Here is a 14,858-nt window from a genome sequence, read left to right as displayed (position 1 = left end):
AACGACCTTGACACTTCAATGAAAATAACAAGTCTGAATCATTCATTTGTTTTTCAGAAGCAAGTTTCTGTGTATATTGACAAGAAAACAAATCACCATATAAAAACATTACAAAGCATGGCAACATTTTTTGGAGAAGTGCTCCCAGTAGTTTCTAGAGCAGTCGAGGAAGACGATGACAACGACAGCGAATCCGAATGTTTTGAAAGGTTTTATTCAGATAGTTGGAAATTCTTGTCTGTTACTAACTTTGGGAAGCGGACCAACTCGCCCCGTTGAAAACCGCCCTCACAAAATCGCCCCACTTTTTCCCAAACATTACCAACTCATTTTTTTTTGTATTTTCTAAACAATTACATGACAAAAGCATAATTAATTCTTTATATATCATAGAAATGATGATTAACAATTAACAAATGATCAGGGATCATGATTATCGTCGTGTCATATGTTTTCGTATCAACCACATTTCGTTGGTTTCGACTGCATACACGTACATTGTGGCGTGTTTTTCTGTTTCTTTATTTAGAACACTAATTAACACCACTACAACTTGACAATTTTAAAAGATTCAACGTCACTTTTTAAAGACGTTAGAACAAATTTTATAAAACTGACCTATTTAGCCATTTTTATTTAATGTCAAAAATATGCATCACTAGAATAGTTGTGGAAAAAATATCTGAAAGATTAGAATAAAGTCCAGATAGGTTTTTTGCCTTTCAGACATCTGATCTTCAAGACATGTGACTGTCGTGTTTTTTTTTTTGTCGTTTTAATTACAAATCAGCGAGTTAAAATTAACAGGGTTCTTAGATAAAATACATGTAGTTGTTCAAAACCTAATTATTCAATATTTTATTGACGATTCTTTTTATACATCCTTGATACATGAAAATGAATACAGTCTTAACTTTTTATCAGTTTATATTTAATCCTAGATTTTGAAAGCTGCATTTTATTTTAGAAAAAATAATGTATTTTGTACAAACTACATTTGTAGGTGCCAATCTGAAATTAATAAAAATCTAATAATTTCAGCACATGAAACACCAACCTAAAACTATTTACTAGTAATTTTTAGTACTGAAAAGTATTAAATAACTTTTTTTATGATTCAAGCGATCACCAGAACCACGACTTTAGAAAATATTAATTTTCGGATTTTATAGTCATTTCCTGTCCGTGTACTTATCCAATTTTTATTTCATACGAAAACATATGACGCCGTTTTTTTGACATACAAAAATTTCAAAGTTATTGGAAACATTAAAAAAATCGTAGTAAGCCTTGACAAAAAACTAAGTACCTAAAATCAATCTACAGGACATGCTTTTTAAATTTAAGTAAACACCTGAATAAAAACTCACAGTGAAAACCGTAAGCAGTAAAAATTGTTATTAGTACGAAAACACATTACACGACGATATGACTACATGGACTAGAATAGAAACATGTTTTATGGCCCTGTCGTAGCAGAGAGGCATTGAGTTATACCCTTGTACATGATGTACGTCCACACTTACGGTACGTCCCAAAGTTGGTTTATCTCAACCAAATGTTTTGACACTTACACAATGCAATGCATGATACCACAAAATACAGATCGAGTTTGAATTTTAGTGGTGTCACTTTTACCATTCTAGAGTTATGCCCCTTTACAAATGGAAAAATTGCTGATTTTTTTGTTTCCGTTCTCTTTCTTTAATGTACCTCAACCAAATGTTATGAAACTTATACATGTTATACACAATGCTTATTACTGCAAAACACAGATCAAATTTGAAGTTTGGTAGCATCACTTTGAGTATTCTAGAGTTATGCCCCTTTAGAATTGGAAATATTGCCAAATTTTTCATAAACATTCTCTAACTTAAGTTTTCCTCAACTAAATGGTATGAAAGGTACATACAATGTTTATTACCACAAAACCCTGATCAAGTCCCAATTATGGTCACTTTAGCAGTTATTGTGTTATATCCCTATTTAAAATTATATGTGTCCCATGGACACATTATTCATGTTATTCATTTATTTAAATATTAGGCTGGTCAAAGCAACAATCTTCTTCACTTTAAAATATTTCTTATAAACTATCATAATTAACATGATTAATGTTTTTAGTATAACTTACTTTTTTTTTTTTATCAATTTCAATATTTTCTTAACAGTCATCAACTGATCTATATAAAAAAAAATTCCAAGTAAAAATAAATGTATGATATAAAGGTATTTTACCATTTGTTTCTTAACATATATGTTCTTAAAAACAAAGGGGCTTCCGTGGCTGAGTGGTCTAAGTAGTTACTACTGTAATCATTAGCCAGTGAACACTGTGGTTGTGAATTCGAACCCCGAATGTGCTGGTGCACTTGACTCCCAATCTTATTTGACTGGGATTGTCAGTTTTCCTATCGAAGGTCAGTGGTTTTCTCTGGGCACTCTGGCTTCCTCCACCAATAAAAACTGGCCGCCACGAAATAGCCTAAATGCGGAGCTATTAGTGCTGTTAAAACACCAGAAATCAAATCAAATCTTAGAAACAAATATATTTTCCTTCTGTCTATAATATAAGGGAAGGTGTAAAAGGCAATACAGAGATACGAGATACAGCGATACAAGATACGAGATACGAGATACGAGATACAAAATAACTGAAAATTATATAATAATTAATTAAAGCTAAAAAAATGTATACATTGTATTATGGAAATACATGAAACTTGTTAATGCATTAATCATTGATATTAATGTTTTTACAAATTTCAGTTATTCTAATACAATGGCATAAAGAGGACACAGTCTTATGCAAAAAAAAAATAATTTTAAATTCTCTATGGTTCATTTGAAAAAAATTATATAAAATTGCTTATTTGGTGACAGATCTTGCAAGATAAAAACTTGCATTGATGAATATCTATCAATTATTTCAGTTATTTTGAATTGAAGAATCATATTTATCTTAATGACATAATATGTATACATTTAATTGTTGTTATCAGAATTAAAAAAAAAATGTTTTATGTTTTTCAATATTTAAGACACAACCTTGTCAATGCTTGTAACACTCATGAAATGTAGCATATCAAATTAACAAACCATAGGTCCCTTTCAAAAATAAAAAAATATACTGACAATTTGTTGAAAGTGTATGTGGAAAAGGTAATAAAATTGCATTTTTATCAGTAAACTTTTTATCACAATGTCAGCAATTAAACAATTTTGAAACAGTACAGAGGTTAATAGTGTCACTTTACATCTTAAAAATATAATAAACTGAGGTTATGGGAATGGTTCCAATGTTGGACAATAAATAAGCCACTGCTAGATACTGGTTCAGCAAAGCAACATGTCGAAGAATTTTTTTTTAAAGAAAACTTATGCAGAAGCCCTTAGGGGTTTACCAGAACGAGAAATGAAAGGTAAGTTTTTTTCTTATTATTAGACTTTTACACTGTGAGCTATTGTCATCACTTGAAGTCTGTCGTCTGTGTCATTCCTTAAGTTTTCATGATTTGATATTTGTTTTGAGAACCACTAAATATAATTTCACCAAACTTTGCAGATATGTTCCTGTCAATGTCCTTTTTAAGTGTTGTTAATTTGTTCCTGAAAGGTGAATAAACATGTCTGCCATGGTGGGTGTAAAATGTGTGGCTGAACGTACATAAATTTCAAATATTATATATTCAAATAATAGTGCATGATTGCACATTTGGTTCATTAACACTATCAGACCCTGTGAAGTCAGCATATGCAAAATTAACAGAAATATCTACCTAACATTTTTATACATATAAACACATGAAGATATGGTATGATTGCCAATAAGACAACCCTCCGTCCAAGACCTATACATACATGTATAGAAGTAAATATAAGCAATTATAGGTTATAATCATATGTCACAGCCTTCAACATGGAGCTTCACACTGCAAAGACTTGTAGTAAGCAATAAATGGCCCCAAAATAAGTGTAAAACAATTCCTACAGGACAAACCAAAGGCCAGATTTATTTAAAAAACTTTAAACGAAAAACAAATATGAGGAACAGCAACAAGCGACAACCAGTAAAATTACACCCTCCCGTCTCGCGACAGGTACTATATAGTGTATGTATTATAATAGATACACCATGAGGGGGTTAACCCAAGTAGGTGTATCTTATCTACACAGTCCTACATCCAAGCCCAGGAATTCGCATCAAAATGATGTTGAATAAAAACTGAACTTATCTCCTGCACCACTTAGAAAACACCATAGGTTCAAATTAAACTGTCACACCAATTATATTTATGTTAGTTAATAGATACCACATGTTTTGTTTTCTTCATTTATAGGTGAAAATTGTTTCACAAGGGATTAATTGTAAATACACAATACCAATTGATCAAGAAATGTATTTTTTCAGTATTTTTTTTTTTTTTTTTTTTATGCCCCACCTACGATAGTAGAGGGGCATTATGTTTTCTGGTCTGTGCGTCCGTTCGTTCGTCCGTCCGTCCTTCCGTTCGTTTCCCAGGTTAAAGTTTTTGGTCAAGGTAGTTTTTGATGAAGTTGAAGTCCAATCAACTTGAAACTTAGTACACATGTTCCCTATGATATGATCTTTCTAATTTTATTGCCAAATTAGAGTTTTTACCCCAATTTCACGGTGCACTGAACATAGAAAATAATAGTGCGAGTGGGGCATCCGTGTACTATGGACACATTGTTGTTTTTACAAAATTGAATTTCATTTTTTTGTCAACTTATTGCAAAGATTGGAATATTAAAAATAATAAAATGTTCAAATATATCTTGAAAGTCAAGATAAACAATAAAATATATCATCTATAAATGCATTATTTTTCATATTTCTATGTTTCAATTTCACTTTGTTTCATATATATATTTGATGATTATTAAAAATTAGAACCCATTTCCTCAGGCACTTTTGAAATAGACCCCCCCCCCCTTTTTTGTATATTTATTTGTGTTTGAATTTTTATTTGAAAACAGTATTCTTTTATATTTCAACTTATATTAACAATTTTTTTTCTAATTTTTGAAGATCTTGAAATCTTTCTTGCCTTGTGCAAGTTGTGGAAATAAGAAGAGAGGTGTACCATATATACCAACCGTACACACTTCTGTTATTATTTAATCTCATAGTAAGAACACTTAAAATAAATGAAAATAAGTTGAAATATGAAAGAATGGTTTAAATAAAAATGAAACACAAAAAGGGGGGTCCACTCCATATGCTTCTACATTTTTCTTCAACTTTTAAAGTTTTTACAGTGTCTTGTTTTAAACATCTGTTTCTTTAGTAATATTATTTGTCGCCTTATCAGCATGGGATGACAGATTTATACCTCTTCTTAACCATTTTATAATTGAGAGAAGATAAAAAAAATTCACTCTGAAAACGAATTTTCGGGCATAGATGTAGGACTGTACAAACAAGATATTATGATTAATGTAAAACGTTTTTTTTCAGGATTTTTACCTTATTTTACGGGAAAGCATGATAATAGCAGGGTATCAATACACTAACGACATTATGGTGTAATTAACAAGAATACTCGAAATAATTTACACCTTGTTTTTGATTGGGGTATTGCATTGGGTTAATTAAAATTCATTTCTTGATAAGATATTAAATATTCCTTAAATCTAAATAAACGACTAGACTTTAATAAAACCATTGTTATTTCATTTTATACAAATATATAAAAGTCTTTTTTTCTACTTCTGTGCAATGATTGTGTTTCCCTTCACAAGAATATTCCCTTTTCGTTTTTTGAATGATGTCATACTTAAAAAGTGCATGCATATGTTAAGGTCAAGAAAGCACTAAATACTCCTTATCAACAGTGAATACAACATTATATGACCTTCAAATAAACTGAAGAAATTTATTGTTTTTATCACCATTCATCAGTATTCAGTCGTCAATATGTTTCTGCTTCTTAATGACCTTTAAGTTGAAATAATTACCTTGGGGGAGAGGGGAGTTAAAAAGTTATGGATTGGCCTCTGATGCAAAATAATATACCTTTATCTTTTTAATTAGTAAAAATGTGCTTCGCTTAGCACAGCTTGATATGACCACAGGTCAAAACCTGAACAGTTTTCAACTTTGATACAGGTCTGAATTTAGATTGTAATTATACACCAGAAAAAGAATTAGGGGTATATATAGGAATCACCCTGTCCGTCCATCCATTTGTCCGTCCATCGTTCCTTCCGGATTTCCGTTCATCCATCTGTTCGTCTATCGGTTTGTCCTTTTGTCTGTCCGTCCGTTTGTTTGTCAATATGTCTTGTAAGGACAACTCTTTTGGCCCCTAATTCCTGAACGGTTGAGACCATTACCCCCCAAAACAATCCAAACCTTCCTTTTGTGGTATTGAACCTTTTGTTTAAGTTTCATAGAGATCCATTCACTTAAACTAAAGTTATTGTCCGGAAACCAATCTGTCTACGGACGACGACGACGACGTGATATATAGCAATATACGAACGCAAATTTTTTGCGGTCGTATAAAAAGGGGTGAAAATTAAATGTTTACAGAATAACAGACCCCCACCCCCACACTCCAGACCCTTATAAATAAGTTTTAACCCAATTGTTAAATGGTAATTTTTATGATTGTGAAAAAAAAAATAGTTAACAGATAACTCATTAAAGCATAATTTCACAAAGATGAATGAGATAAAATTCCACAGAAGTATTTGTGTGTGTCATTTTAACTCCAGTAGAAAACAGAAAGTCTTTTACAAATTATAAGGTACACAAAAACATAATTGTTATAGTGAATATTAATATGACTTTATTATTTTTAAATAAGATGACAATAAACAAATGATTAAGAAATCAATTTAAAAATCTATGTTGAAATAGTCTACATTTATATAATTAACAAGATGTTTATCTGTTTTAAATAAATAAATCACTAAAGAATTTTTATGTTTGACCATGGTAGTATCAAATTATGGCACAGGCCAATAACCTCAAATAAAATTAAAGTGTATAATCTTCAGAAGCTTTTATTTATTGTAATGCTTGTGTTTTAAATTGATGTTGACAAATTTATCTATTAGTTCCCAGAGTTTACAATTTTAACAGTTTGTCTAAATGAAATTAGTGTAGTTCAACACACTTGACTTATTTTTTTCATATTACTTATAATTGTTTCTCATATCTCGTATCTCGTTTCTCGTATCGCTGTATCTCGTATCTCGTATCTTGTATCTCTGTATTGCCTTTTACACCTTCCCATAATATAATGTAACTGCTTGTTTTATAAAAAGAAACCAACAAGTAAATACAGTCAGGGGTACTACTTGTACAAGTGTATTTTATTTACTTGAAGAAGTGAAAAAAAATATACACATATAAGTAAATAAATAATGTTTGAATAATCTCCCCTTAATTTTCTGAAAAATTTACTTGTATAAGTAAATTTTTCTTACAATCCCACACAAATCCTCAAGTTTTGAGATGTAAAATCATGCCTTTAATGATTTTTCCCAGGTTTGCTCAAATTTTTTCATTAAAGTTCAATGTTTCATCTCATTAATTCATCAAAGAAACTGATTGAGCAAAGATCTTGTATATTTGCCCAAGGCATTCAAAAATTGCTCCTTTGGGGCTTGTAAATGAGCAGTGTTAAGAAGATAACAGACAAATGGGACTTTCATTGTCCATGAAATTACACTTAAATGATTAGTAAAGACATCTGCAAAGGGTACACAATTTAAAATTCTATTAGAGCTAAGAAATCTTAAGAATTCAAGAAAAGAAGAAAGGATGATTTTTTTACTTATACAAGTAAAAAATTCTGAATGACTAAGGGACATAACTAAGCCAATTTTTTTTTACCTATACAAGTAAATAAAATTCACTTGTATAAGTATCCTAAAAATTTACTTATATGTGTATATTTTTTTTTACCTCTTCAAGTAAATAAAATACACTTGTACAAGTAGTACCCCTGACTGAAATAATGTACATGAAAGATAACTCTACCATAAAAAAAATGTGGCTCTGCGATTCAACATTATATGTGAAACTAAGGGGGATGAAAACCTTACTAGCAACATATAGTATATATATTTATCTTTTAGTAATTAATTGTTTATCTTATATTTCTCAGTAGAGTAACAGCCTTATGGACCCGAGCAGCTAAGCATAGTATGTCAGAATCAGGAGAAGGGAAATTACCATGTGAAATACTAATTATAGCAGTGGGACCAGCAGCTACAGGTCAGCTATAGATATAAATCCCTATTTGGTTGTGTTTTCGGCAAAATAAATTTTATTTTGCGGAATATAAAGTACCAGCTGTTTTATGAAACATAAATTATCATGATTATAAACAAAAAATTGATACAAGTACAAAATTGTAAAAATATTTAATCATTATACATATTTTGACTTCTAAAAACAAAGTCAGAGGCAAAAACAAAATGAGCTCTGACTGAACACTGTAGTATTTTAATATACCATTCAAGTTTCCTCTAACATGTTTAACAAACATGACAAATGTGAAAAGTTTTTTTCCTAAATAATTTGCACAACTTTACAAGTTGCCAAAAAAATGCTTAAGCTCTAGGTCTAGATCTGAATTAAAACAAATTGTGAATGATTTACACATGATAGAATATCTAACACCAACACTATTTTTGATTTTAGCCAACTAAAAGTAGTAGCTGCTCTGTGCTCTGTGCATGTTTATTATTTCCCAGTCGTAGACAAGCAGGGCATTAAGTGTTACCTTTGACAGGCTGTCCTCCCACTCCTACCATCTTCCTTCTTAACTTAAGTATGATACTTATTCCAAAGTTTATGAAACTCATACACAATTCTCAGAAAAAAAACCTTGCAGACACAGTTCATAGAGAAAACCAAAACCTTCAACAGGAAAAATGTGTAATCGGTTGATAAAACATACCCAGGGATAAGGTATCACATGTCATATGATCTTAATTTGATTTCCCCCCTTAATTTTAAAGGTTTTATACAGACATATGTTATTCATAAAAACTATGAAATAATTGCTGGATTATTTAGTGGACTACATGAAGATGATATTAATACACTCAGTCAGAAAACACCTACAGATAAATCCTGCTTCCTATACAGAAAGAAAGACTGTCCAAAAATATTGGTGTGTCAATGCAACATAACAGTTACACCAGAACAAGCCTTTTCATTTACAGAACAAGTAAGTCATTCCACTAGTGTGCCTGTGTCAATGTAACATATTAGTTACACCAGAACAAATGAGTCATTCCACTAGTGACTAGTGTGTCAATGTAACATAACAGTAACACCAGAACAAATGAGTCATTCCACTAGTGTGTCAATATAACATAACAGTTACACCAGAACAAGTGAGTCATTCCACTAGTGTGTCAATGTAACACGACTGTGTTACACCAGAACTATTGAGTCACTCCACTAGTGTGTCAATGTAACATAACAGTTACACCAGAACAAGTAAGTCATTCCACTAGTGTGTCAATGTAACATAACAGTTACACCAGAACAAGTAAGTCATTCCACTTGTGTGTCAATATAACATAACAGTTACACCAGAACAAGTAAGTCATTCCATTAGTGTGTCAATGTAACATAGCAGTTACACCAGAAGAAGTCAGTCATTCCACTAGTGTGTCAAAGTAACATAACAGTTACACCAGAACAAGTAAGTCATTCCACTAGTGTGTCAAAGTAACATAACAGTAACATAAGAACAAGTAAGTCATTCCATTAGTGTGTCAATGTAACATAACAGTTACACCAGAACAAGTAAGTCATTCCACTAGTGTGTCAAAGTAACATAACAGTTAGACCAGAACATGTAAATCATTCTACTAGTGTGTCAATGTAACATAACAGTTACACCAGAACAAGTAAGTCATTCCACTAGTGTGTCAAAGTAACATAACAGTTACACCAGAAAAAGTAAGTCATTCCACTAGTGTGTCAATGTAACATAACAGTTAGACCAGAACATGTAAATCATTCTACTAGTGTGTCAATATATCATAACAGTTACACCAGAACAAACCTTCTCATTTATAGAAAGAATAAATTTATTGTTTAGCCTTTAAAAATTGAGACAAACCCATGCATCATAATCAGATTTGAAAGGCCCTGAAATGACAAATGTAAAACAATTCAAACAAGAAAACTAACTGCCTGATTTATGTCAAAAACAATGAATGAAAAATAAATATGATAAACAGTCACAAAGCACATTCACTGAATTACAGGCTCCATAATTAACATTTTACGTGTAAACATATTAATGACAGTTTTTCATAACATAATTATATTCGATTTATAAAGTTTGTGTGCATCACTTAAATGTTGAAATAATAATGTATGGTCAACATGAGAATGTTTAAAGTTCATAAGCAACTACATTTACCTGTAATGTTAAATATTGATTCAAAAAGCAAGATAAACATGAAAATTTAGATAGGAAACTTTCTAATTTGTGTATTTTTCTGACCTGAACATTTCCTATGTCACGTACAATGCTCATGTTATAAAATCACTGTAAGAACAGATTGTTTAATGAGGTCATTTACACCGATTGACCAATGATAAGATAAGATAAGATAATTTTTATTAACCAATCATGGTGCCCAAAATTTGAGCTATACAATCAAATGAATTACAAAATAAAGCACAGAAAATGATTAGAATGATTAAAGTACAATTAAACAAAAAACCACATGAATACACATTTACACTAATTAACCTGATAAAAACCAAGTTATTGACAAAACATAGTTGTTATGGGTGCCACTGTGACCTGGAGAAATTACATAAATCTTTAGGATAGTTCTAGGTCTATGGGAGATAACTCCTGATCAATTTTAATTTATATTTTTTGAATGAGGGAAGTATCTAATATATATTTTTTCTTCTATTTATTTTTTTTTTTTTTTTTTAAACAATGTAATTCTTTCATTAAAAAGCTATAGATTGGTGTATTGGATTGTGCTCAATACCCATTATGTTTTATTTCTGGTTTTTTTTTGTAGATATTTCCTTCCATCAACTTAGAAGATGCTTATGTATCCATATTGTGTTCAGCTCATACAAGTGAATATAAAGCGGATATACCAATATCTGACATGAAGGTACCATTCTTACGATCTCTCAGGTCCACAAAGTATCTAGGAACTCCATTAGCACCTTATGTTGATCAACCAAATATAGTAACAGGACTACCTGCTCAGTGTAAGTTTATTTTGAATTTGAGTTAGGTCCCCCTTTTCAATTTTAATGTTGAAGATATGAAAAATGGACAAAGTAGCTATCTCTCTCTCTCTCTCTCTTACTTACTTTTGTTCTCTCTTTCCATATACAATATCTATTGCACAATTGACACTTTTGAAAAGGTAATTTTACTTTTAGCATGAAAACTCATAAACAAGACCACCTTGTACATGTTTTATATACTTTATATATACTTTTTTTTTAGGTTTATCTTATTGTCAAGTAAACAAAGTAATAGCAGTACTATATGCATGTTACACAGATAGTATACAGGTAGATTCTGCTACCATGAGATGTTTTCTACCCCTGATACAGTCCACACCAATCAAAGATATAGTTGAGGTAATTAAATAAGTACTGAATAAATATTAATATGAGTTGTTCTATGTCTGGATTCACATACTACTTCTAGTGTTCATGATTATTTACCAAAAATTAAATTAACTATCTATCATTCATTGTATAGAATATCTTTTAATGAAAATACAAATTTTGGAGATTATAGATCTTATTATAAATGGATATCTACAACACTTGACCCGATAATATAATGTACAAAATGTCAATCACATGACCAATACATCATAATTAATTCAGAGCCTTCAAAATGTTTTTGAATTTTATTAAGTTTTGCATTTAAGTATTACTTTGTAAGGTTCATTTCCGATAATATGATAATACGAGTCTCTGTTAAAAAAGTTCTCTTATGCTTTATTGGCTTTGATAAGTTGAGATCTCTCCAAAACTAAGTGATTTAAAGTCATTATGGATTTAAAAATATGTAATCTTTCCAATTGTTTTATGCTTCATTGAAAGTTTTTTTTATATAGTTTTGTATTATACTGATAAAACCATACAAACATTTTTACAGACAAGTTTTACTTTCTTTTTTTTCCAGAAGAATCCAAAGGCAGATGAAATGTTGAGGACAATTGTAGATTTACATACCAAACATAATACATTATATTTATAAACAGTTGTGTTTGTATTTACATGAGGAAGTTGTCAGGTGCCACATGTGGAACAGAGTCTGCGTACCATTCCAGGTCACCTGATATTACCCCTGGTTTTTGGTGGGGTTCGTGTTGCTCAGTTGTTGTTTATGTATACTGTTGTTTGTCATTTGGTAGGTTTGTCCTTTTTTTGTCATGGTGTTGTCAGTTTGTTTTTTGATTTACGAGTTTCAATGTCTAATTTAATATCTTTTGCCTCTCTATGTGTTCTATTAATCAGACTAATAGTTTATACAAGATACATCATTGGTCTAGTTGAGTTATTGCCATGACTTGGGTCTATTGTTATCTGATTTGCAACATATTGCTCATATTTTACCAATTTCTACAGAAGCATCTTTTGGCATAATATAAATAAACTTATCATAGATACCAGGACTAAATTAAGTAAATACGCCAGACGTGCGTTTCGTCTACAAAAGACTCATCAGTGACGCTCGAATCCATAAAGTACCCATTTTTCTACCCACAATTACATTACATAGAAGTTTCATTACTATTCCTTAATCTCGATTGGCTTAGAAAAGACAAAAAGAAGTGTTCATTTGTAAATTGAACCAACAAGAAGATTTCCCTACAAACTGCTTAGAGTCTGAAAAGACCATATTTTGTGCTCAGTAGCAGATGGGCAGATTTTACTTAATAAGTCGGATTGAGTACCTGATAATCTTGGTATAAAGATATAAGAAGATGTGGTATGAGTGCCAATGAGACAACACTCCATCCAAGTCACAATTTATAAATGTAAACCACTATAGGTCAAAGAACGGTCTTCAAACGGAGCCTTTGCTCACACCAAACAGCAAGCTATAAAGGGCCCCAAAAATGACTAGTATAAAACCATTCAAATGGGAAAACCATGGGTCTTATCTATATAGAAAGCTAGAATGAACCAAATCAACAAACGACAACTACTGGTCAGCAGATTCCTGACTGATTCTTGATATTTTAGCAGTCTTAAGAGTATAACAAACAACTCTAAAGGTGTTTTCATATTTTTTATCAAGCTACAACATGGATTTCATACCATTTATTAGATTTTTCAGCATGTCAAGGTAAAGAATCTCAAATTGAATAAAACTAATTAGGCATATATTCTTCTTTTTGTGGTTTAAAGTTTCTTTAAACAAGGTATATGCTAAACAAATATAATTTACAGACATAAACATTACCCAATATTCACGTTTTTCCAAAATGGTCACAAAGCCATAAATTTGCAATTTCTTATTGAAAAATGTGCAAAAAAAAAAAATACCCTCAACATTTCGGTTTTGTACATTTCATGAGCAGAAGATTATATAATATAGTCAAATACAAACTTAAAACCCCATCAAATTATCATATTAATAATTATACATGAATTTTATGAATATCAACCCTAAAACAGAGAAAAAAAATACAAATTTTTGCTGTGTTATCTCCCTTTCCAATGTTTATTTCCATTAGAAATTGAAAATGCAAAATTTGAGTTTTCCTCAAGTTAGATTTTATGGGACTTTTTTCTGTGTATATTTGGAGCTTAATGCTATAGATTAGAACTAAAACGTTTTCTGTTGCAATTAGTTTGACTGGACTATATGGCGATTTCTTGGCTGTCAACCCCACTTAAACTTGTTATGTCGTAAACCTAATTTTATTTATTTCACAATGGTGTATAACACGCCTACTTTTGTTGTTGAAATCATCTGTAGCAATCCTACCCAAATGGGCCAATTATGTCAAGCTAATTGTTTTGTCTATTTGAAGTATAGATTCTAGGTACAGACTTTGTTTATCATCTTAATTACATGTTATAGTGTTCTTTTTTTTTTAATTTTTTTTTGTAAATTCATTTGGGGTGTAAAAGTGTTGACCAAAGTACATTTTGTATGAAGCTTAGAAGCATGAGATTGTGCTATGGTCAAATTTGTATTCTTGTATTTCTTGTTTGTGTATGTGCTTTGTCTATAGTTTTTTGACAATCAATTTTGTTTTTCTTCGTTGACATAGTTATTTGTTTTCAAAGTGATTAGGATTACAGCACTGTATTGACTGCTGTACCCCAATTTTAACATTTTTACCCATTATTCTTATTTGTATTAATGCTCACACATTGAGAACCAATACATTGTATAATGGATTTAATGCAACTGTCATACAAGTGTGAGGTTTAGAGAGCTATAAAACCAGGTTTAATCCATCATTTTCTACATAAGGAAATGCATGTACCAGTAAGGGAGCTACCATTTGATTTTTATGGGGGGGGGCTAGGATGAAAAATGTTGTCCTGCTTTTTTTTTAGCTGTAATCTCTGTCCTGCCTTTTTATTTTTCACTCTTATCGGTCCTGCCTATTTTTTTTTAGTTTATCCTGACTTTTTTTTACCTAAATTGTCGTCCTGATTTTTTTTTTTTTGCAAGTGTCACATCCTGCCTTTTTTTTTTACTCAAAACTCCTGTCCTGCCTATTTTTTCAAATTTCATCCTAGCCCCCCCCCCCCCATAAAAATCAAATGGTACCTCCCTAAGATATATTGTTTTCATGATGTGTATGAGCTTTTGATTTGCCATTCGTTAAGG

The 14,858-nt window shown here is 30.9% G+C and overlaps 1 protein-coding gene across 2 annotated transcripts; it reads left to right on the top strand.

Moving 5' to 3' along the window:
* The first annotated feature begins 28 nt into the window (after nucleotides 1–28).
* Nucleotides 29–12,263, top strand: LOC143049892 (proteasome assembly chaperone 1-like). Of its 2 annotated transcripts, none has more exons than XM_076223659.1 (6): nucleotides 29–209; nucleotides 8,148–8,254; nucleotides 9,004–9,215; nucleotides 11,050–11,248; nucleotides 11,493–11,629; nucleotides 12,186–12,263. In XM_076223659.1, the coding sequence occupies exons 1-6, from the start codon at nucleotides 118–120 to the stop codon at nucleotides 12,258–12,260; spliced, it is 822 nt and encodes a 273-aa protein (XP_076079774.1). In that variant the 5' UTR covers nucleotides 29–117; the 3' UTR covers nucleotides 12,261–12,263. The 2 variants fall into 2 exon arrangements, with proteins under 2 accessions (XP_076079774.1, XP_076079773.1); XM_076223658.1 differs by having other exon boundaries at nucleotides 31–209; nucleotides 8,145–8,254.
* The last annotated feature ends 2,595 nt before the right edge of the window (nucleotides 12,264–14,858 follow it).

Source organism: Mytilus galloprovincialis, chromosome 10 (genome assembly GCF_965363235.1).
Source record: "Mytilus galloprovincialis chromosome 10, xbMytGall1.hap1.1, whole genome shotgun sequence".
In the NCBI taxonomy this organism is placed as follows: Eukaryota; Metazoa; Mollusca; class Bivalvia; order Mytilida; family Mytilidae; genus Mytilus; species Mytilus galloprovincialis.
Note: the sequence above shows the minus strand (reverse complement) of the source record. Positions and strands in the feature narration are given on the sequence as shown.

Bases quoted from the DNA above. Each gene is read 5' to 3' on its own strand.
- LOC143049892 (XM_076223658.1), top strand. From the start codon at position 118: ATGGCAACATTTTTTGGAGAAGTGCTCCCAGTAGTTTCTAGAGCAGTC. The intron at 9,216-11,049 runs GTAAGTCATTCC...TTTTTTTTGTAG, and splicing joins CCTTTTCATTTACAGAACAA to ATATTTCCTTCCATCAACTT. The intron at 11,630-12,185 runs GTAATTAAATAA...TTTTTTTTCCAG, and splicing joins CAATCAAAGATATAGTTGAG to AAGAATCCAAAGGCAGATGA.